This window comes from Brachyistius frenatus, unplaced genomic scaffold (genome assembly GCF_029030835.1).
Source record: "Brachyistius frenatus isolate BFR_SWC_R1_liver_20210118 unplaced genomic scaffold, ASM2903083v1 Contig_166, whole genome shotgun sequence".
In the NCBI taxonomy this organism is placed as follows: domain Eukaryota; kingdom Metazoa; phylum Chordata; class Actinopteri; family Embiotocidae; genus Brachyistius; species Brachyistius frenatus.
In genome coordinates, this window is record NW_027210765.1 from 691602 (window position 1) to 716750 (window position 25149).

General features: G+C 40.3%; 1 protein-coding gene across 1 annotated transcript in view; it reads left to right on the forward strand.

Moving 5' to 3' along the window:
• pcxb (pyruvate carboxylase b) overlaps nt 1-25149 on the forward strand; it is a 285890-nt gene that overhangs the window by 113651 nt on the left and 147090 nt on the right. The window contains exon 12 of the mRNA XM_069717004.1: nt 21898-22080. Within this exon, the coding sequence (XP_069573105.1) occupies nt 21898-22080 (183 nt within the window). The remainder of the gene's footprint in view (nt 1-21897; nt 22081-25149) is intronic.

Here is a 25149-nt window from a genome sequence, read left to right on the forward strand (position 1 = left end):
CAGGTTGGGCTGATGATGTGGCGAGGGGAGCTCTGGACGGATACTTTTTACAGAGATCCAGGACCTGTTTATGCTGGTGCCCCACATATTAGTACTAATATGTTTTAATCAGTCTGAGCCCTCGGGTGTCAGAATACATTTACTCAGTTTGGGTCCCAGAATAAGAGGAATACTAATATATTTTAAAGATCCCGAGCCTCGGGGTATCGAGACCGGATTCACTTGATTTGGCTCCTCACTTAACACCCATACATTTTTAGGGACATCAGACATAACACATTTATTATTAATCATTGGCCGTGTGCCAATACAAACATTTAGTGGCAGAAGTATCACAACATTCAGCGTTGTCCTTATTTCAGCTTTTAAACCTTGGAGCATGAATGTGAATGTCCGGTTGCATTAGTTTATTATTATTATTATTTTTTTAATAGTTTGGCCTTATTACTTTTCTGCACTAAAATCTGTAGTTGTAATCAAGCAATGATGTGAAACTTCAGCTTTGTATCAATTTGTGACTGTTACTTTGGCTCCTGTGTTTCTCTGAAGACCACAGCCGTGCTCCCGATATAATGGCCTGGTGAGCGACATAGTCAGCCTTGGTTCGGTTACATGAGTGCAAAGTAGCTTTTACCAGTTGTGTGATTTTATTTTAAATACTTCAAAATGTCTTTTAGCCATTCGATTGATTGTTTTCATCCCACTTAAAAGTGTCCCTCGTAGAGGTAAATAGAGGTTTGAATTTTAAAAACTGCCCACAGCACGTCATGATTACACTTTTAAAAACCTACCTTCATGCATGAACACCAAACATGTTTGACCTGTGCCAGGAGCTGTGACACACTAAGGTGACTCAATTTGAGTCCCAATTAGGTAAGAATACTAGTTTATTTTTAATTAGCTAGGACCCAGGTGTCCACACACATTCTTACTTCAGATCTCCACAGCAAGAGCTCCGTGTAACGGCTTTCAACACTCAATGCAAGTCAACACTGGCTCTGATTGGATGCCCATGTAAGAGCATGTTTTAAAGAGTCTGGCTCCCAGGCTGTGTTTAGTTTGGGTCCCCACATAACATGAGTATTATGTTTTAATGAGTTTGAGCTTCAGGGGCAACAGAGGCTCTGTTTACTCTGTTTGGCCAGTCAGCTGATGCTTTTAAAATAAAAGTACTGGCAGAGACTGCAAGCTAAAAACAACAGATTCAGATTTTCAAAGCAACACTCACGGCAAAAACAACTACTACTAGTGTCACTGCAGTCGACGGGAGGGATGGAGAGAGGAACAGATGAATAATGGATTGCATACAAGGAGGTGGGGGGTAATGAGAACGACTATGATGTGAGGGATTTTAATCCACAAATGATTTTACAAATTAATAGTACTCTTAATATACTCTTGGCGTTGACAATCGTGTTGGTTGATGTGAAAAAAATGGGGGGGAGTAATGGACAGAAGAACAGCTGGAGCACAAGGGCAAATATTTGATGAAAGTGTAGAGTGAAGTGGAGGTAACGGTGTCAGAGCTCTGCATGTGGTGCAAAACACTTTGGAACAGATTATAGGAGGAGAAGATATATAATGAGGACAGATTTGTGTTTGCAAAACTGCAAGCAAGTCAGTCACAGTATAAAAATGCACATATCCACATAAACACCCCCTTTTCTGGTCTAGACTGGATCTGCTGGTGTCCTGCAGTATTCTAGTTGAATTGATTTGTTGGAAAGTCTTATCAACATTTTTTATCTCAAGAACAATTTTAAGAAGTGATTTCTTTGGATGATTGCTCTTTCTTCCATTTTTTATAGTTGAACAAAACATGACTCTTCTTACTGGATCATTTTGGATTCAGGTCAGAGGTCAGACCTCTGTTCATGCTGAGTAAAGCTATGTATGAAACGGTATGCTTTCTCTTTGATAGTGAAGTAGAGATACCTGTAACTAAGTGTGCCTGACGGCTGTAAAACAGAGTGCTTCTATTTTTATTTTTATTTTTTCTACTTCCACTGCTGATCACCTTGATATAAAACCTTCACATCTAAGAATCTTGAACCTTAGACCTGAACCATTCTCTCGCCATATGTATTTCATATTAGCCACGTAATTTCTGCTTTTCACGACATTTTGCTTAATAAAAATGTCTGTATACTGCTGTAAAATATGATTTAACTCCCGAAGAGGTTGAAATATAAAAGCTTATTAAAAGTAAGTGGTGAGAAACTTCACTTTACTTCAATATACTTATAATGAATAGCAGTGAAATTGATTAATCCAAATCATTTTTATTCACTTTTATTGAAAGAATAAAGAATAAACTTTGTCCAATAAAAGAAAGAAAAAAAACATTCATCATCGAGTGAGTGTGTGTAAAGCTACTTAGAAATCAAGGCTGTGACGGTGGTTCACTCACGCATGATTAAAAACACTGTTGATATCACAACTGTAAAACAATATTCAGCATATCTGGCAACAAGAGAAAGGAAATAGAGAGGAGGGGGAAATACATCAGGGTTGAACTTGTGAATGAATCTGGTTGCTGTTGTGATTAGAGAAAGAAATGATGCAGAGACGCTAAAATAAGATGACAAAGATGAGAAGGGTGTTTGTGTGTGTGTGTGTGTGTGTGTGTGTGTGTGTGTGTGTGTGTGTGTGTGTGTGTGTGTGTGTGTGTGTGTGTGTGTGTGTGTGTGTGTGTGTGTGTGTGTGTGTGTGTGTGTGTGTGTGTGTGTCTGTCTGTGTGTGTGTCTCTGTGTGAGATACATTACTGCAGTGGTAGATCAAGGCTCCGGCATAATGATCAAAGTGCTTTTGTCCTTGTTTTAGAAGGAGGAGACATGCACACACACTCGTGCCTACACAGATGGCCACTGCAGCGCTAACGCGCAGCCCCTCACATACAAACACACACTTATCCATCACATCAGCCATATCTAGTTTCCTGTCCATCACAGGCTAATTCATTAGTTTCACTGATACAAATTTAGCTCATTAATTCACCCTTCCTTGTACAGAGAGAGAGAGAGAGAGAGAGAGAGAGAGAGACGGAGAGAGACGTATGCACAGAAAGATGTGCACATTTGTGTATGGGCATGTGTGCGCAGTCATTTGTTTTCTAGTTGATATTCTGCTGCTTTGTATCTTTTTAAAGAGGGCAGGCATAGAAGCTGGTCTGAGATCAACGTTATTTATAGTAGGGAATGAACTGCGCATACACTGTGTGCGCAAAAGGAAAAAGGATTATTTACAGTAAGAGCGAAGTACAAGTCGAGAGGTTTAAGACAGAGTTCAATCTGAAAAGGATGTTGGAGCGGTGGAGGTGCAGAAAAGACAAATAGGAGGTGAAATTGAGGCACAAGGCAAAGAGATGGAAAGACCTCAGCGAAACGTGGTGGACCAGAGAGACGTGGTGAGGGAAGGAGTTAGATGAGAGAGGATTAAGATGGATAAAGATATACCTGAGGAGATGGGCACAATGCAGAGGGAACCGCCAGATAAAGAGAAGAGTGGAAGTGGAGAAAGGTGAAGGCGATGGGGGCAGGGGGGGAGGAAAACTCTTTCAAAACATAAAAAAAAAAAAATTGTTTTAAGAGCAAGTTTACCTTTTCTTTTTTCACTGTTCAAATATATATTAATCCTATGGCATGTCATAAAAACATTTTGTCCAAAAGCTTCAGCATATGCAGATGATGATGATGATGAATGTTCAATCCGACATGGATTAGGAAATACATTGTTTTTGTTCTACTGCAGGACCAAAACAAATAAAATAAAATAAAAAAAAATCCCTTACTGGGGAATTATATGTACATACCATAGAACTACAAAAAAATGTTCTGTGCAAATATTTGAATGATCACTTTTCATGGCTGACTTGTGCAACCACAATAATGTGTTTCATTATATGGTTACAATTCACCCAGTTTGACTGTGATCAGACTATTGAATAGTTATTATCATCACACATCTGTCCCAAATATATGCGCTAGGTAGGGGCCAACTAAACCTATTAGCCGGTTCAAGAGGCTATTATCAACAGTGTAGAGTATATGATCTTTTGACAGTACCAACAACAGGCATATCGGACCTTTGTTGTCATGGTAACATTAAACACGTGGTTAACAATGAGACATGGGTTGCAGTTTGGTTAGGTTTAGGAAAAGAAGACGGTTTAGGTAAAAAAAAATTATGTTGCATCAGTTAACTTGTGTATGAAACTAAAAATGAGTCAATGTTGAGAAGTGGCCTTGTGGGTCAAAGTCCTGTGTTTGAGCCGTCCAACCATTCCCAGACTCCTCCCTGTGGACCTTGTCACTCTTTGCACCTTTGCCCCCGTCATAATTACTACAGACACTAGATGTCAAAACAAATGTGAACTTCGGGCCCACTAATGGGTACAGTTTGCTTAACATTTAATTAATGAGATAAATGAGTGAGAACAGCATCCTGAACCTAAAAGGAGGCTCAGAAGGGCCCTACTCGCCCATATATGTGGGACCGATGTGTGATGATAACTGCATATTCAATAGTAAAATCGGGTGGATAATGTATCACTTGGTGACAGTGTTTTAAGAAGCGTTTTAAACTTCAGTGGAGCCTTGAATGCATTTTAATGGGGACAGGATCCAAGGCGAAGAGAGACCGATGCTTGTTTATGTATTCCTCCACCGTCACGTGTTTCCTTTGTGTCTGGTCCTGTACTTATCATCACACAAACAATGTTTGGAAGGAGTTACACACGTGTTTTTTTCCCTCACTGCTTAATACATGGAGACTGAAAGGGAGCGTGGTCCTGTCATTTTTTTAATTTTTTGGCAGCTGTCACCAGCCGCCAGCCTGCCTCACGCCCACGCTGCTTTACAGTTTCCACAACATACTATATACGGTGCGGGTTTTGAAAGCACTCTTTTTAAAAAGTTGATATTTTGGCTCAAACCCCCAGATACTTCTTCGAGGCACGATGGAAGCAGTTCTGTGCCTCTGAACTTTACTCTTGCTCTATTTTTCCTAGTTGCTCCATCCCACTGCATGCACTGATTAAATGAAGGGAACAGCAAGCAGCCAAATGGCTTGTTTTCCCCAAAAATCAGATAACTTTGCGTATAATTGCACTGGTCCTGCCCCAGTCATTTTCCTCCTCTCACGTACTTTCTTTCTATTCGTTTTTATTTAAGTACTTAGCATCTTATCCTTCCTTTTACTTGGCCTTACCTTATCTTACTTTCAACCTTTTCATGTTTCCTCTCAGACTAGAAATTTGGATTCCTTCCTTCACTTACTCATGTTGCATCTTCCTCAGCACTCACGTTACTCCCTCCTTTTACTCTTACCCGACTTCTCTTCAACTTTTTTGCCACTTTAGCTTCAGTTGTTTGTGTTTGACGAGGCTACATCGCACTCCGCCTCTGTCTTTTTGTCAATTCCCCTTACACCTCTCTTTTCCTCCCTCAACTTTGCTCTGTTTCTCTGTCTGTCTGTCATGTATTTTTAATGCCTTTGAGACCTGCAAGTCTTTGCCAGTTCAGCTTGGCTTGACAATAAAACAGTTGAACTCTGCATGTGTCGGGTGGGAGGGGGAAGCGAAGGAGTGAAGGTGAGAAGGGAGAGGAAAAAAAGTGACAGATACAAGATCAGGCTTGAAAGGGGAATCAAAATACCTCCTTTTGGATGAGTGGGGTGTTTAGAGACAGAGAATGAAACAAAAGACGGAGGGAATTAAAAATCTGATGGTGAAAAAGGTAAAAAAAAAAAAGAAGTTAAATTCCAGAGTTAAATTGCCATGTTCTCACAGTCACTTCAGCAAGTGGGCAACCAATGAGCTGCTGAGACTTTTTGCAGCGTTAGTGTTATTCACAACATAGTAAGAACATTTAACTACATATTATGCGATTTGTAATTTACTTTGAATAGTAAAACTGCAGCATCTATAAGTACATGGCCTGAAATAACACCGAGTAGAATCAGATTATATATATATACATATACTGTACATTAGTGCACCTCTTTGTGGCTGCACCACACTGACGATCGAAAACCCTTATTTTACCTGAATAGGTTTATGTTTTATAATGTAAGTGAGCCCATTTAGGGTTTTCAGATTTTCAGACAAAAAAAACCCATTTGAATTCATCAGGAACAAATGTCAAAGAGTGAATGATTGGTCAGATAATTAGGGTCCAGCCTTTAATGTGTTTTCATGTTTCCACAGAAAAAGCATTACGTCCACTCCATCACCAGGTTCTCAGTTGTGGCTCCAAAAATAGCCGCATGTAAAATTTAAATAACTGAAACAATAGTAGTTGAATTTTTAATAAGCAGCGGCAAATTGGCTGAAAATGAGGTAGAAAGGAAAGCGAGGCTGGCGGTGAAGTGGAGTGAGAATAAAGATGGTGCAATGAAGGAAGGGGAGACGTACGTGGAGGGAAGGAGCAGTGCATGTGGAATGACCTACTTAGCAGGTATTAGATGCTGCGTTTGGTATATTGTATGTAGTACAGAGAGAGGTAGGGGAAGAGATGCACCGAGCATAATGGTCAGGGAGGGGAGAGGAGGAGGAGGGGGTACATAGACATGATGACCGGAGGCTGCTTTGAGAGGAGTCTATGGTGGATCACAGTCTCAAATTGTATCACACTGCTATTACTTCTGCTTGGGCGAACGACAACAGAACTGTAGTCCCAGTGTGTGTGTGTGTGTGTGTGTGTGTGTGTGTGTGTGTGTGTGTGTGTGTGTGTGTGTGTGTGTGTGTGTGTGTGTGTGTGTGTGTGTGTGTGTGTGTGTGTGTGTGTGGGTGAAGACTGGAAAAAACTTTTTCTTTTTTTTCCCACTCTACATTGTTCGAGCAGCTTAAGTTACTTTCAAGGATAAAATTGTTCATACCCTTCCTGTGCTTCCTGTCAAATTATAACCATGTATCTGTGATTTTGAATTTTTCTCATAAACCAAAGAATTAAGTTTTCCTTCAAAAGTTACATTTTACGCCTTCTTAAACTAAAAAAACACTTTAAAAAAATGCTACTAGATAGCTGGAAAAATGCTTCGTCACAAAGCTGACAACCGGACTGTGGTTCTTATTGGTCAGCGACAGAAACATGCATTACTGTGGACTAAACTAACCAGCAGTATGTAGACAAGACATGTATGATTTACTGATGATACTTTAATATTTTTACTTAAGTAAGGTTTTGAACTTTGGAGTTGGAGTATTTTTGTTTGAGTAAAGTACATGAATACTACTTCCACCTCTGGCTGCACACATGGTGAAATGACCTCACGGGTCTCTTCAAGCTCAAGTGGTTCAGAATGCATCAGTACCTTGCAGCAGCCTCCCATCTCCAACTCGCCTTCAGTTTTGGAAGTGTTGATTGCATCTTGATCGTGAATATTATCTCCCATATTTAGACATTTGTTCTGACTTCTGGGTCTCATCTCTAGTAAATGTAAGATGTCTGATTGTAAGAAATACATTTATTCTTCTGTCTTCATTTCCTGTAAAAGTTTTAGATTCAGCTTTGTGCTGGACACTTTTATATAGTCAGTGTATAATTATGGAAGTTGAGTGGAGATTGATTTGCAATCAAGCACACTTATCAAAGAGAAACTAACAAGCTGCCTGTCTCCAGCTGCTGCTGTTTTTCTTTATTAAGTAAATGAAATCTTCTGTCAGCAGCATTTATTACACACTAAGTGTTTGCCCAGAAACTATTTCACAGTGTAGCTGCCCTTACAAAAAAACAAAAAAAAAACCCACATGGATCTCACATGTGCAAAGACTTAACATGTGGTTTTGGAACATTTTCGTGGTGTAATTTGTGAAGCCCATGAAGATTTCCATGTGAAACATGTCCAAATATTTTCCCTGTGTTTTTATGTTTTGCAACATGTGATAAACCTGTGTGATCACATATATGTGTGATCACACATATATGTGATCACACGTGTCCCATGTGGAAAACATGGGAAGCAAATTTTTTTTCTGAAAAGGAGCTTAATGCTGCAAGAAACAGCACATTATGCAGCCCTTTAAACTAGTTTCATGGATTGTATTGAATGACAAATTGATTGATTAAAAGTATGCCAATTTGCACTTATACAGTCTGCATACTAAATTATTTCCTGACAGTATGAACTTTGTTCATGGTGATTAAGTGCTAAAGTATAATGTGAACTATTTAACAGCGTTATGGAAGTTGGCTGTTGTGGTCAAACCATTAAGAAATCTGAGTTACAATTAAGGAGAGAGAGCTTAAAAACACACTTATTGTGTGGACCTTTAGCCCTGTGCTGAGTGTGTTTCACAGGACTGGAAACAACACGCTCTTGATCAGAATAATTTTAGCACACTTTCATGATTTGCTGCATATAAGAAAATATTCTGTTTACAATAACATGGAAACTTTGTTAGTCTAAATGATGAATAATAACCCTGAATAATTCCTTCCCACTGTCCCTGTTAATGTTTTTTGGACTTTGTGTCTGTATTTCAAGCTACATTTAAATTACTTTACATGTCCATAGGCACACAAAGGTTATTTGTGTATTTGATTTACATGAAGAGCAGACGAGACCCTTTAATGTGTTATAATCTTTCCATATATGGCACACTCATTATATATGTCTCAGACACATAAATACTGATCATAGAGGCTTGGATGTTGTACAAGTATAGGCTGTCAATTAACCCAGGAAATATTTTACATTACATTGTATATGACTGATTAAATAAAGCATTTAGCTGTTTCTATTACCCTGAGCAGCTTAATCCATGTGGTGCAATGTACAAGACATGGAAGCAACAGTTATTTCAAAGAACTGCAGAGAAGTTGGTGGAATTAAAGAGGAAGCACTTTAAGATTAAGGAGGGAATAGGCACAGCCTTGAGGAGTGTTTGGCGTCGTCACAGTGAGGAAGATAGGGAGCGTCTTGGCAGCCCTGATGAAAGTTGAAAGATGGTTTGAACTTTAGGGTGAGCCAGAAGGGGAGGGAGAGAGACATCTTGACAAGCCAGAGCAATGGCTAAGAATTCTGCTGCAGGGGAAGAAGTGCCATGTGCAGAAAACATATATTTTGTGGAAAGAAAAAAAAAATGCGTTCCTCTAATATTGCACTGCAGTGAAGCGTAAAGCCCACTGATAGAAAATCTGAATAACTTCAGTCAGACACACTGGAGGCCCAAGAGATGCATGCCATACCGTAGATTATACATTTTGAGATAACAAGATATCAGTGGATTATATTTTGTTTCAGGTAATGGAACTATTTTTGTTTGGTCAGGTGAACGACGACATGAGTAGGAGTCACCCTCGGAGGACGATGAATGTCTGAATAAATTTTTGTAGCAACCCATCCAACAGGTGTTCAGATATTTCAGTCTGGACCAAATTCCCTATGCAGACAGAGAGGATGCTGCTAGCATGGCTAATGGAAATGCAATAGTAAATTTACCCAGTGGCCACCGTAGTCTCAGGCAGGCCCCAGGCAAAGGAGCACAGACACCCTGTGATTGGTAGCTAAAAGGGGCCCCATTTAGGGGGTTTGTGGGGCAGTGGTGGTGCACTGTGGCGGGCCTTTGGCATGAACTTGCTTTAATTGCAAAATGAGCGGCCATCGAGGGTCCCCATTAACACAGTTATTTTGGGGGTCCCCAAACATTTGCCTGGTTGCCCCCTCTGAACTCGGATTAAGAAAGTGTTAGGTTGTAGTCCCTGTAAGCATGTTCTGCAATGACATTTTATTTCGAACAGTTTCTGGCTGTAGACTGCACCTTGTATTGGAGCTGTGAATTTGTGAATTTACTTCTCCAGGATGGGGTGTTGTCATGTTTGAAGTTGTCCTCTTTTGACTGTTTTGACTTCCGAGAGATTCAGTTTTCTTCTGTACCATATAAACCCCGACATCTGCATCCATCCACCCATTCATGTCTCGACATCCTGTGCATTCATAGCTGTAGTGTGTGTCTCCTCCTGTATGTGCCACGCCTGGACGTCCATCCAAACCTGGACAGTTTTTGTATCAGATATATGTGTGTGTGTGTTCTTGTGTGTCCACTCAGCCCACCTCCAAAGCCCCAAACAGCTTGTAGAGCCGTCACAGACATCTGGTTGCTACTGACTTTAATGGTTGCACCGATGTTTAATACTACATGAGAGATAAGAGTTACTCTGTGTGTGTGTCTGTGGATGGGTGGGCAGGCAGCAGGCATCTATGCCCAACTATCTCTTGCCGAGTATGTGTTGTTATCTGGCGTGTATGTTTGCGTTTCTGCTTAGTGTGTCAGACAAAACACGAACATTTTTGGCTGACCTTTTTTTTTTTTTTTTTTTTTATGCAGCTGGGCACTTACTGTTTTGTCTTTATTTTGAATCATGGTGGGGAGAAATAGTGGAGTAGATGTGTAAAGAGGATATCAGAGAGGAGCATGTAATGAGAGGAGGGAGGAAGGATGAAACTAGGAAATAATAATAAAAAGATTTGAGATGTAAAAGAGGATTCAAGTACTGGAGATGGCAGGAGAAGAGCTTAGCGATGAGAGGGGAGGAATGCAGAGACGAGAGAAAGAGACAGGAGTGAGGAGGAAATAAAAGGAGGGGAGATGAGGAGGATATGAACAGAGACGAAAATTAGAGAGTGTTCTGAGGATGAGTGGAGGCAAGGCAGAATGGGCGATAATTGATAGAAAATTCAGAGAGTGAGAAAAGGGAGAAAATAAAACGGATGGAGAAAACGGGAAGCAGCAGAGATCCTCTATTGCTCATTAGGGTCATTATACCTCCGTCTGGAGCAAAAACACACACACACACACACACACACACACACACACACACACACACACACACACACACACACACACACACACACACACACACACACACACACACTGAGAGGATTGAAAGGAGAAGCCAATTTAGTTGGGTATCAAAAAATGAGCCTTCTGATGAAAGGCAACGAGGAACTGAAAGGAGGGCCTGTGTGTGTGTGTGTGTGTGTGTGTGTGTGTGTGTGTGTGTGTGTGTGTGTGTGTGTGTGTGTGTGTGTGTGTGTGTGTGTGTGTGTGTGTGTGTGTGTGTGTCACAAAGTAGTTGGCACTTGGTTATAAATACAGTTTTATTATGAAGGACACACACACACACAGCCAAACATATTTTGGGCCTTGGCCTGGAACTGCACTGCTGGTGGTCTGAAGTCCTGGAAAAAGATAATTATGATTAGAATACAGAAGGAAAAATAAACAGTCAGAGCAAAGAAGGAAGGAAGGAAAGTTGAAATGAAGTAAGAAAGAAAGGATAAATAAAGCCAGGGATACCCTCGGGAGACAGACACAGAGCGGGAGGAAGAGGGAGAGTGAGGTAGATAATGGTTTTTGTGAGATGAAAAAAAAAAATAGAGCCTGTTTACAGACAGGAAATGAAGGTGAAATTGAAAGGATAGGAGGAAAATTGAAATAGAAAGAGGGGAGGGTGGAGTGGTTGTTTTCTGGATTCAGGTACCTGAGACAGTTGTGGATTGCCTGGCAAGCTATGGACAAGCATATGTCAAGCAGAGCCACTGATAATAAAGAGTCAGCAGAACCTGAAAGGTCGCGAAAACACCAGGCGGGATTGCTTGTTATTTCTTCTTTCATTGTGGATGTTATTTGGCCATGAGAATATATCCCTAGTGCAACATACCCATTGGAGGTTGCCATTTTGGCCGTTGCTGTTTTTTTTTTTTTTTTTTTTTTTTGGAGCCAGAGGTGTCCATATTAGGATGAGAGTGTTAAACTGGGGATTAACGAGGGTCGTATCTGACTAATTAACGCATTATATATTAAGACATTAAAAAACAACTGAAACGTAGAAACTCTCCACTGTAGTATATCAGAACACTAGAAACTCTCTCCAGTAATGTATCAGAACAGTAGAAACCCTCCCCAGTAGTATATATGAACAGTAGAAACCCTCCCTATAGTATATAGGAACAGTAGAAACCCTCCCCATAGTATATATGAACAGTAGAAGCCCGCCCCAGTAGTATATAGGAACAGTAGAAACCCACCCCACAGTATATAGGAACAGTAGAAACCCTCCCCATAGTATATAGGAACAGTAGAAACCCTCCCCATAGTATATAGGAACAGTAGAAACCCTCCCCCTCCCCATAGTATATAGAAACACTCCCCAGTAGTATATAGGAACAGTAGAAACCCTCCCCATAGTATATAGGAACAGTAGAAACCCACCCCACAGTATATAGGAACAGTAGAAACCCTCCCCATAGTATATAGGAACAGTAGAAACCCTCCCCATAGTATATAGGAACAGTAGAAACACTCCCCAGTTGTATATAGGAACAGTAGAAACACTCCCAAGTAGCATAACCCATGTCCTCAGCATGCCAATCAAACCAGGCATGCCCCAAACTTACCTCTCTTTGAGGCCAAATATAGAATTATTTTTAGAAGGACCAGAACACTGATCAGAAGTGAATTTAGCTAATGACACCATAATGACTTGTCGAAAACATTTTTTATTAACTTTGTATTTCATGAGAGAAGTTGACACTTTTTGAACATTAACTCTATTGGAGCCACAGGTTGTTTTTTTGGAGCCAGCCCTCAGTGGTATAGCACTTTATGGCACTTCTGCATTGACTGCACTTTTCAGACCGGGTGTCTTTGTCTATTTCTATAAACAATGCTCATTTTCTTGAGGTACATTTGTTAAGGTCAGTTCAGATTCCACAATACAATGAAAGTGAGTTAACAATCGTGTCCTTTCCTACGTCATTAGCACAAAGGATCTCCAGTTAACTCTGTTAATGAAATTGGATTGGTCATGGCCCCAAACTTTGGCTAACGACTTCAGGAAGGTTGGAGAAAAGAGGGAATGACTTTTAATTAAAGGCCGCTACGCCCCGGTGTCATTGCACTGGTCACAGGTGGAGTAGTTCATGATTTTTGTGCAGCCATGAACTCATAAGGGAGGCCTCGGTAATGATTGAAAACATGAGTAAATTGCATGTGTATGTGTGCTCGTGTGTGATAGTAAGGTCTAAACAGATCCCAGTAATGATGCACAACAAGCATCAGTTGTCCAATTAATGTAATTGGTGTTCAATATAAAAGCAGACCAATGTTAGGATCTCCTCGCTAATGGCCAATAGTCACTAGGATGACCTTTTGGTGTCTTGAATGATTCACTTGGAAAGGACAGGTGCACAACAGATAGTACTCTCTTTGCTGAGGAAAGAATGTGCAGGATGAATGCATAAATCATATGCATATGCACATAGAATAGACAATGAACAAAATCCTCCAAATTGTAGGAACCTCTTATTTCCATAATTTTTTTTTTTGCCTCAATAGTTTATGGCCCACATTGTCTTCCATCTATTGGCTGTCTTCACAGTCTGATGGATTGAGCCAAACCAATGACACTGTACAAATAAATCTGCTGACGTCCAACCAGCATATCTGAGTCTCTAAAGACAGTTGACTTTGCAGAGATAAGAGGATTCTACAGGACACTTGTGTGCATGGGCGACTTCAGTAGCATATGTATCCTCATTGGAGATAGCTACAAAATCAGCTCTTTCCACACAAGCTGCCTTTTATGAGTCGTGTGAAATTGTAATTATGATATTCGGCAGGAGAAAACTCACACTAAAGCAATTACAGACATGTTCTTCTTACGTAATATATGCGGTTTTACACATGTATTTCCTGTGCAGATGTATCCCAGTATTGAACGCAATCATCAAGGATTTCTTCCCACATACATTCATGAAAATTGAGTTCATATTTCACTGTTTTGATGTGCATGTTTTGCGGGAAGGTGTGAGCATAAAAAGCAGAGGTGAGAGATGGTTTCTCAGCCCGTTACTCATTTCTACGACTGGCTTCATTTTACCTGCTCCCTGTGCTGCATACAAACATGTCACCTTGTTATTCTCACTCAGTAACCGTAGAGTATTCAGGTTCTTCACTCACCATCTGATATTGGATGTTAACTATGACAGTGGGTATCAGTCCAGATTAATTTCAGAGTATCTGTACAAAATTCTAAAACCATAATCTAAAGTGAGATAAGAGATCAATACCCTGATTGAAAATGATGGTAAACATGCTGGCTCGGGGGCTTGTGACAGCATACCCAGAGCAGATTTTCAATTCGGCCCATTGCAGTTACATGATGCAGACATGCATCCCAGTCAACCGAGACCGCAAAGACACCCAGTTTTGAACTGGGTGTCTTTGCGGGGAAAAAAATCTGGCCATCTAGTGAATTTAATTACTTATGTCCTTCAAAAGTAAAAAATTTTACAGGGCTGTGCATAAAACTGCCACCAAATTTCTGGGGAGTCAACCCACTTACGCATTTAGCCATAAAAGGAAAAAGTAGGAAGATGCTTCTGAGACACTAAGTCACTAAAACTAAAAGGAGTGAAGTTTGCAACAGTTTCTGTGTCAAATGATTGGAAGGAGGGGATTTGATATCTTTTCGAGTTCCTCTCCGTTCCGAGAACACTGACAACTAATACTGTTGCTAAGGGGCTGTGAAATGATTACATTTAATGTTTTTTTTTTTTTTTAGCCTCATTTGATAACACCAAGTGGCAACCCACCCATTAGTTTGGGAACTGCTTTTTCAAAGCCTTGATTCTGGTGATTTTGGTCGTCACTCATGATACCAGAATGATTTGCGGGTTAGTTTGTATTTCATGAGAGAAGTTCATATTTTTTTTAAATAGCAGTGTTTTGGAGCCAGACCTTAGTGGCCTTCTTCGGTTATATATAATAGACTTAGTCCTTGTAAATAAGCGCAACAGCATAAAGTTTTCATGATGAATCAGTTTCTGAGCAGTGTTTGTGCAGCATTATGTTTTTCTAGCCAAAAACAATTATGAGCAAACAAACACTGTTCTTTTCCTTCTCCGCTTGTATTCGCCCCGTCTCGCCTCTCTTCCCTTACCTCTCCTCTCACCGACAACCACTCGCCCTGCCTTGTTTCATTCACACAGCTAGGCTTCAAACATAAACATGGCACTTATATTCTCTTCTCTCCTCAACTCTGTGTGTTATTCTGTCTCTTTCCTTTTACTCCTCTCTTTACCTCTCAGTGTCATTGCCTCTCCATCTTCTCTCTCCCTCTCTAATTGCTACCCTATCAGTTGGTGCTCAGATATTGCTGTCACTTTTAGTCGTTCTGCTTCATACACAGAGCTGGCAGGCCGTGTGTGTTGCCTTCCTATTTCCTCTCCATACATTAACTTCAAGTTTATATGCTGTCTCTTGCAACTCTATACACCAGCAAAATCCGACAAAGAGAGGAGAAACTTCAACCAGGTAGCAGCAGGACTGAGAGCTGGGTGAAAGTCAGTGAGAAGGTGAAAGGTTTGTGAGGGGAAGGGGTCGATAAATGAGCTTCGGTGGAGGAGTCTGTAAAGTGGGGATACAGAGCAAAGCAGATAGAAGGAGAAATTAACTAAATGGTAAAGGGCTTGGAGAGTGTCTTGGAGGGTTTCAGTGTTATTACAAAAGCAAGCTAACTGTGAAATCTGGTCTCGGGTCCACTCAAGGAGCCGGAGGATTTGGGCCATTACTGTGCTACATACCCGAAATGAGTTCAGAGAGTAACAAGGATCTTGTTCAGTCATTGGTGGAAACCGACCAAAACCCATAAACAGGGTGATTTTACCTCTCTGTTCCTCCAAGGTTTTTGCTGCCTTTGTAACTGCAACATCTTTAAAAGCACATTTTACACCATCAGCATGCAGCACAGTTTGGTGAGGCACTGAGTCATTCATCATCTAAACATCCAGTGATTGGTCCAGTGCAAATATTACTTGGAGGAGGGTAGTAATGAGCTGGACGTCCTGCTGTAAGCCTGTGTACACATGTCTCTGTGCATTTACTGATTAACAGGAATCCCCAGAAAAAAAACAAGGGGGGGGGATGATGCTGGATTATTGTATACAAGAAAACAAGACAGCAGCAACGTGTGAGCGTGCGGGACAAAAGGGAACCAAATCAGTGTGTGTGTGTGTGTGTGTGTGTGTGTGTGTGTGTGTGTGTGTGTGTGTGTGTGTGTGTGTGTGTGTGTGTGTGTGTGTGTGTGTGTGTGTGTGTGTGTGTGTGCCAGCGCCAGCATGCCAGCGAAACCATTTCCCTACCTAAATTATTTGTATCTGTGAATCTCCAGAGTGCATGGAAGACAGCGGTAAGGCAGACAGAGACAATGACATGGTGAAAGTGTGAGAGAAGAAAGTTGGGTTTTCTTGTTAGACAGCGCCCTGGGCTGAAAGAAGCTGACACCTTGACTTCAATTATTAACACGGTACTTGGCTTTTCATTCAATCCTGCCTGTACAGTATCTCCTTCTCTCCTCTATCTTTTTCTGCCTACAAGATTTTCTCTTGGGTTTGAGTCGTCATTGAGGGAATGAGATAAAGGCACCGTCTTGTCTCTGTGGGATGTTGCTGTGGTACTTTTCTTCTCATAGACGCCTCAGGCCATATTACACTATTCACATATATTCACAAAGGCACCACATAAAAGTCCACTATCCCTCATTAGCACATGGCAGACAGAAGTAAATATGGAAATATACCGGCTTAATGAGCCAAAAGTGAGAAAACGTTTTTGTTTATTGGGGCTAATTATTGGGAATTCTCTCATACAATACTTCAGATGAGGTTTGGTTCAAAGATAAACATAACTGCATTTCTAACTGCGTGTCCACAGTCTCTGAAAGCCCTCCGGGATTCCATTTTGTTTTGTGTCTTGTTTTGACTTTAGATTTGTATTTCCCTGTTAAACAGCTTCCATCTGAGTGGTTCCAATAACTTCTCTGTGTGAGGTTTGTGGGTTTCTGTCCAGCTACAGATTCTGTATATATGTGTCTGCTCAGTAAAGTGTAACAGTGAGCATCTGTCTTGCTCCATGTTTGATTAGTCTCCTGACACAAGCAGGACAGGGTTGTTTACACTTCAAAATCTGATTTAAAAACAATATTGGCCCATAGTTAAGGGATCAAAATGTTTTCTGTATTTATTGCTGTCTGGTGTGTATTAAAGCATGTATGAACATGCAAATATGTTGACAATATTGTTGTTTTGTTGTGTGTATCCAGTTCACAGAGACTGTGCAGTCATTCTTCTTACAGAAGGTCATAGATTCCTGTCAGGGTTTTTTATCGTAAATACTTCCATGAGATTCTTCTGTTTGTCTTGCATCACAAGCAAACTGTGTTTTACACAAAAATACATGAAAAAGTACGAAATGTATTACAAACCATTTCTTGTCGTTCAAGTTGCTTATATTCAAGAACATATTCCAAGCCTGACACATAATGCTGTTAAAGATTCTTCCTGTGATTTAACATGATTAGTCATTTAAAGTCATTAAAATCAGAAGAGCCAGAAATATCACAAATTATTTACGTAAACACAAGAAAACCTGCTAAATTCACCACTTACCGCTCCCATTTAGACCATCTGCTGAAATTCTTTTGTAACTTCTTGTTTCCAAAGTGATTCATTATCTCTTACTACATTGTGGTATTCACTTTCATTTAACCTTAAAAATTCTCTCTAATTAAGTGCATTCTTCTTTATGGTTTTTAAAACGCTCAGAGAGCAGCTTGAACGATCCTGTTAGAAAACACAACTACTCTCACACCTGGTAAAAATGTCAAGCAGAAAACAAAGTAATTACTGTTGTCACTAACCATCTGGCCTCACCACACACTTGTTGAATTACAAGCCCTCTTCCTACTCTTTCTTTTTTTCTTTTCTGTTGCAGTTGTTGCCATGCAACAATCAATGGTGGCATTTCTGATTGTTGCACATTTGTTTACTCTGTGGATGTACACTGATACATCGCATAAGCTCATGTTCACAAAAATTATTTTACAGAAAGGAAGAACACCAATCAGGACCGTTTTTAATGAATTTTGCCTGCACAAACTGACATCCAGTCGACACATTTAGTTGCCGTGAACATCTCCGAGATGTGAAACTGTCTTCAGAGGCTGTTGGGTGCCCCTCACAGCTTTGAAAAGTTTACACCAACAACAAAGTGGCGGTGTCGGGGAACAGAATTGCCTTTGAGCTAATCACTGATCCTTCGTCTTCGTCTTTTATCACTTCAAGTTCTGGATAAAAGTGTTAGCCAAATGCCTCTCATTATGCAACGGGGTGTTGCTGAAAATAGCCTTGACGCTCAGTTAACTTGTGTGAAGACTATAGACTGAATAAGTCAAAGAGCCGCATCAATTTTAGTGTAAGCAATGTTTAGTGTTTTCCTTCCCCTTGGGGATGCACAAGTTTGATATTAAATAACGGCATGCAAAGGGACCCAGGGCAGCTGTCAGGCAGCCAGTCACTCACTTTAACACAGCAGTCAGCACTAACAGCTGCATTGGTCTTGTTTATATGCCCGATCTGCAGCGTTAAGGGGTGACAAATAACAATTTTAAAATATAGCCTGTTCAGAGGAAGGAAATATTTAATGAGAAGTGAAGAAAAGTAAACAGTGTGTAGATTTTCCCTGGGGTATTTGCACAGAGGAGAGTTGGCAACTGCCTGAAGACTGTGGAAACAAAGTGCCCTAGAGCCCCATTGGCAATACCGATAAGCCACAGCTGGCAAAATGTATCCCATCAAAGGCTCTGTTAGATGTTTTTTTTTTTTCTTTGTGGGCAGCAGCATGAAACGGAGAAATCAATTTATTTAGGAATACATATTTACAGAATGCATGTTTTCAGAGCTTTAAGTTCTCTGGGTTTCACTTTTTTTTGTAGTCAGTGCAGAAAGTGTCCCTGCTTTATGTGTGACAGTAAAATATAAAATTTGTTATCCAGGTTTTGTCAGTCTGAATTTGTCTGTTTGGGGAATGGTGCAGACAAAATGTCATTGTTTGAGAAGTGGTGGTGACGGCCTTCCTGCAGAGATCGGCGTTACTTTGAAGAATGCTACAATTTTAAAGAATTGTTCCAACCTTTAAATGGATCAGTCGCCATTTAAAAGAAAATAATTCAGTCCTCAGGCAATCTTTTGTGTAAGCACGGTTGCAAGCTCTGCTAAATAATAAACCGTAATGGCGCAGTCGAACCCTTTTTATAATTCCCCGGGTGTTCTGTGGGCATCATGTTCTTCAAATGCAACGTCCTTTGAATTGATAACGATTTATTCTATGCAAGGCAGCTTGTCGAGTTATTCACATTCACAGCACAGAGTGTGAGTGTGGAATTTTGAGATCTACTTGAGTAACACTCGAGGAGCTGATGACCAGCCCCGAGCCTTTTAAAACTCAAAGGGCTTTGTGAAAATCACAACCTGGAAATTGGGGCTTTGAGCCTTGAAACGGAATATTGCTCAGGTGTGGAGGCGGGAACGCTCGTGACAGTTTCCCTCTCCCTCAGCATCTCTTCCATTTCTGCTTAATGTACTATAGGCAGCCTCTTTTCACTTAGTGTCCGGTTTAGCTAAAAAAGATCAGACCTCCGCCTCGTGAAGGAGATTTCTATCTGAAAAATACATTAATAGCCACTCATGGCAGGAACTTAGCATTCAGCTGGATGGTGAGACATATTGATCTCTAAATTACCTTTCCATATTATTTTTTCCTTGCTGTTGCATTACATTTAACTTAAATGTGCTGTATGTTCCTTTTGGTGCATGCCATATTTACTTTGAATGACACAGGTACTGTATCGCTGGAGCACAGAATCGCTTCATAGATACCTGATGTTGAATGGTCCTTTGTTTGTCCTACCATAGGCCATTTGTCTTTGTGCAGTAATATTTTAACATATTTTTGCAACATGCTTTATAGAGGGAATTTATAGAGGGAATTATACAGTCACTATATTGGATGATTATGAGCCAATGCAGATGAATGGGAATGAAGTGAATGGTTTTAAAGATAGGGAGTAAAATCATTCCTGATAAAATGTCGAGTTGTAAAGAGCTATAATGAAAATATATTGATGGTCATGAATAAAGGCAGCACTGCACTTCACCATTGTCTGAAAATATTACCAGCATGTCATCACTGTGGTGCAACATTGTTATAATTATAATTTCTACTCCTCTTCCTCTTCCAGCTCTCGAGGGGCTCCATATGTCGTAGTGTTGGACACTCCCCACTCCTCTTCACATCTCCTCTCCTCCCTCTCTGCTCTCTTGCCAAGTGGTTTGGAACAGTTCAGCCTTTCCATCGCTCACTCATCTCACGCTTGTTTTCTGCCCTCTCATCTCCTTACTTTTGCTCTCCTTGTATATCAGGCTGTTATTGTCCACTGAGTGCAGGTTGATTAATGATTACATTGCAGGCGCCTAACAGATGTGATGCTTTGCATACCTGCTTTGCCCACATTACAATCCTTTAAACAAGCCATTAACAGTATGTGAACAGTGCTGACACAGCAGAACAAGTAAAGGATGAAAATTCCTGCACTGTTGCAAACAAATATTCAGCCGACGATAACAAAGACAAATATTTCACTCATAGCCTCCATATAAAAGTCGACGTAGCTTCTGGGTCTTGAAAAATAAGGCGGATGCAAAAGTGCATTAAGCTGTGGTACCATCAAGTGCCACTAGAGGTTGCCTCCAAAAGGCCTCTGGCTCCATAGACTCCGATTCAACTAGTTTCATAAAATTCGAAGTCAGTTTCTCAACAAGTTATTTCACTTCTTTTTATTAGTTTTCTAGCCGTCCATCTGAAACAATACCATCATTAATTTGATTAATAGGGTCCAAAAAGCTGTGTTTTTTGGGGCATTTCTTGATTGACAGGCCTGTGGTGCAGTTAGGTTATGGCTATCAGTGGGCGGGACCCAGTATCAGCAGGTTTCCAATCAGATCGAGTCAGATCCACCACTCGCTGCCCCCCGGGTCACTTCTGCTTCTTCGGGACTAGCAAGATGGCGACAGACAAAGTCCGAACAAGAAGCTTCATAACCGGTGTTCATAAACCATTGGGTGATGTCACTGCTAGATGCTGCTTGGTTTCACTCTGCATGTTTCACTTGCAGGAAGGATGCAAAGTCTTCATTTTGCAGCATTTTCGATTCACATTTGGAATTTAAAGGAGGAATTGATATGAAAGACACGACAAAGGTCAAGAGCTGGATTTGAACCTTGCACACCGACACACCTCGGTTGCATGGAGCCACCAGGATACTTCTCCTGCCTGTTTACTTTCTCTGTTTCTTTTAGTGTCTGAACAGGTGTTTGTCTGCACTGGCATCCAGCTCAAACATTGGATTGCAAGCACTTGTACTACTATTGTTTCCTAAGTACTATAATGAAAAGTGTTCAATGAGGAAGAGCAGTCTCACGTAAATGACACAAATATTTGTTTTTCCTGCATAAAAAAAAAATACAAATAATGTGTCTGATAAAAGATGCATACTCTGAGATTACTGGACCTTGAAGGATGAAACAATAAGAGCCCTAATGAAAACACCAAACTTTAATTACAAATTGTGCAAGTGTATTTTTGTGCCAACCAGAGCAAAATCCAACATACTGAAACCCACAGGAACACTGAATATTCTTTATTTGCAGACTTTCCATTCAGAATGTTAAGTAGGACCGAAAATATATTCATACCAGAAATAACCAAAATCAATCCAATATTTGTTGTGACCTGTTTGACTTTAAAACTGCACCAGATCTTCTAGGTACACTTTTTCAGTTTTCAAGGTACTCGATAGGTAGGTTGATCCAGCGTCTTGGAGAACTTAATCGGTTGTGTCTCATCCTGTAATTTCATACTAACTCTGATGTTGAGCTCAGGGCTCTCTGTGGCCATATGCATATTTAAATGCATGTGTATGTACTGTGTATGTATGTGCGTAATTACAAGTGAAAGAGGTTTATGTTATATTGTCCCCTCTGTCCTGTTCCTGCCAGGTCTTCAGGAGCGGTGAGGGTATGGGTATCCGTCTGGACAGCGCCTCTGCCTTCCAGGGTGCCATCATTTCGCCCCACTATGACTCGTTGCTGGTCAAAGTTATCGCCAGTGGAAAGGACCTGCAGACAGCTGCCTCCAAGATGAGCCGAGCCCTGGCCGAGTTCAGAGTGCGAGGGGTCAAGGTAGGAAACTTCAGCCACGTGTGTTTGATTGGTGCACCGGCACCAGAGCTGTGTGCATGGTTTTATACGCATTTTAACGAGTTGCTGACTCGTTGAGCTGATGGATACTCAGTGGTTGAAGTTAAAAAGTACTTTGTTGTCAAGCTAAACAAGACGCAGTTGTTATTGACTGTGAAGGCTTTGACATGAGAAGGGACTATTTGACAGTGAAGATGTAATTTTTGATTGTGTTCACTCAATTGTGTAGCTGCTGTGTATGGCTTGATGAGAACCCATCAAAAACTATTGAAATCATTCTATTAATGGTGTGATGTAGTTAAAACAGAAAGAGAAAATGTCTGAATCAGCTGCAGAGGACAAGAAGTTACTCTGAAGTGGCGCTCCAGCGTTCTCAGACACTGTTTGTGTGTGTGTGTGTGTGTGTGTGTGTGTGTGTGTGTGTGTGTGTGTGTGTGTGTGTGTGTGTGTGTGTGTGTGTGTGTGTGTGTGTGTGTGTGTATATCCTGGTCTGGTTGAATGTTTTTCTTTATTTCTTGGTTTTCAGTATGAAAACATTTGTTGTCAGCGTCTAAAACTGCCTCAAGATAAATCACCGCAAACAGATAGTGGTCTTTATTATCAGGGAGGTTGTGCTGAACGTTATCAGCATGTGAAAATGGTTCCTTGCAGGCAGCAGTGGTGTCAGCAAAAGCCAGTGTCAACAGTCTTAAGTATTTAGCTGTAAGGGCTGGTCATGTACCCGTCATATAAATCTAATCAGGTCATGAAATGCATCACATGTCTATTAAACTTTTAGATTGGCTCACTGTGAGTGTTTTGTTTCGAAAAGTGTTTAAATACTCTCAGGGCCTGGTTTTGAGGGTGATTTACTAACAGTAATTGCGTCTTTGATATCAGGTGAAAATTGCTCTATTTAAATGAGGTATTAAATGAGGTTTTAAAGTGATTCCAGCCGTTCTAACAGAACGACCGCTAAAGCAAAAGGAAATAAATAAATATGAATATAACTAGAACAAAACGCTATATCGGAGATTATCAGCGAGGAAGACAATGCCGTGGGAATGATAAAAAGATCAATACATGAAATTTTGAGAATATTGGCAAGATATTAGGAGAAAAAAAATGGCTTATATTAAAACTTCGGCAAATAAAAGAGGAAGGACGGTGGATGAGATCCTCTAACAAACACCGATCAGCAGGTCCAGCTCTTTCTGTGATGAGCAGGTGACTTTTCATTCAGTGTATTGTGTGTGTGCTCGTGAACCTGATGAAGCTACCTGTGAATTCTGCGGGATACATTCAGCACCTGTGACAGCACACCTGAATAACGGGACTGGGTGGGATATCCAAGCAGCGATACGCTGGAACGACCCAGAGGCAGGAAAATGCTGAGTCGTAAGAAGTTTTAACATTGCTGGTATTTCGTGGCTCTTACTTGTTATTGGTTTTAAATCATCATTCAGTTCATTCAGTAACTCAGAAATGTCATGGGTGGACCGACGATATGTCTGAATAATTCATGCCTCTGGCATCAAAAATGTTTACAGGTGTAAATCCATGTTCTCTGCTCATTCTTTGGTTTCCTGCGTCTCCGTCTCACCACATTAAGAGCAGCCGTCTCCTAATATGCGCATCTGATTATTATGTGCCTTTCAGTTGTACTAAAATACAGGCGCAATCATTTCTCCTATTTCTACTTTCAGGTTTAGTAAATGTCATTGCGGGTGCTAAATGTATCTATTTACATTTCGCTCTTGGACACTTGTTTGCTGGTGGTATGAAGTTTGCACGTGATTTTACACAGGCAGACCTTTTATTAAATCAGACCCTCAGTGTTAACACTTCATAGAGACCAAACTTCTCTTTATTCATAAACTTTGTAAACATATTAATGAACAATGATGAATGCTTTTGTCAGTTTAATAACATTTACAGTGCTTAAACTACTCTTTATCAGATGGCTGACATTTTACAAACCCAATTAATTGTTCATTTAGACAAAGAAGACGCACCAAGCTGATTTCACAATTATTCTTTCTCACGTATGTAACGGCACTTTCACATCTTTAATTTTCACCCAGCAATTAAACCAAGAACATCTTACGATGTGGATGAGCCTGATGTGACGCCTTTTTTTTTTTTTTTTTTTCCAAGACACCTTAAGATGAACAGTATGTGGAGTCTTTAATCAAGCTCCAACCTGAAACAGTGCAGCGGCCATTCAAGGTTGTAGATGTTTTTATTGAGGCTATGGATTAACCACATGTGAAGGCCACAAAGAGTCATTATTGCCAAATAAGAATCATTTCATGTCTTGTAGGCAGCTCAGAGTTGCTACGATATATATGTTTTTTTTAAATAGAATCATAGTAAGCTGAAAGGCAAACATAAATCATTTCACATCAAAATAAATGTAATGCTTTGGTAGTAGCTAAGTGAAAAGACGTCCCAGGTCATTAATTCTCAGTAAAGTCTAATTCAAAACGAAAATGCCATTGATGATTTTTTTTTTAAAAGGTTTGCATTGTAAATCACTTAGCAGAGTGTCAAGAAATAAGTTGGAAAACAGCTTTGTGTGAACAAACACTTGGGTGTTAGTCTAGTCTTATTCTCAGAGAAAAAAAAAGGTTTCTTTTTTTTTAAATTAATAATGAGAAACAACCAATGAGGACACCAGATAATGTGAGCAACCTTGCTAAGTGCTGTTTAGATTTGAAGAAGACGACTTTCTATTCTACACCATCGAACTCATACAAAAGCTGACATTTAACAAGATAGCAAGGTCTTAAAAGATATGTGTTTTGTGAAGATTACCGGTGGCAGGCAGAAACCACGGCTACTTTATTTGTTTTTATTTGAGCACAACTGGCTTCTTTTTATTTTATTGTGAAACCATTCATTACATTTCATTTAGCTGACGCTTTTATCCAAAGCGACTTACAATAAGTGCATTTCAACCACGAGGGTACAAAACCCAGAACAACAAGAATCAAGAAAATACTATTTCTTCAAGAAAGCCAAACTACAAAGTTCTATCAGTAAGTGTCATTTTAAATGCTACTAAAGTTC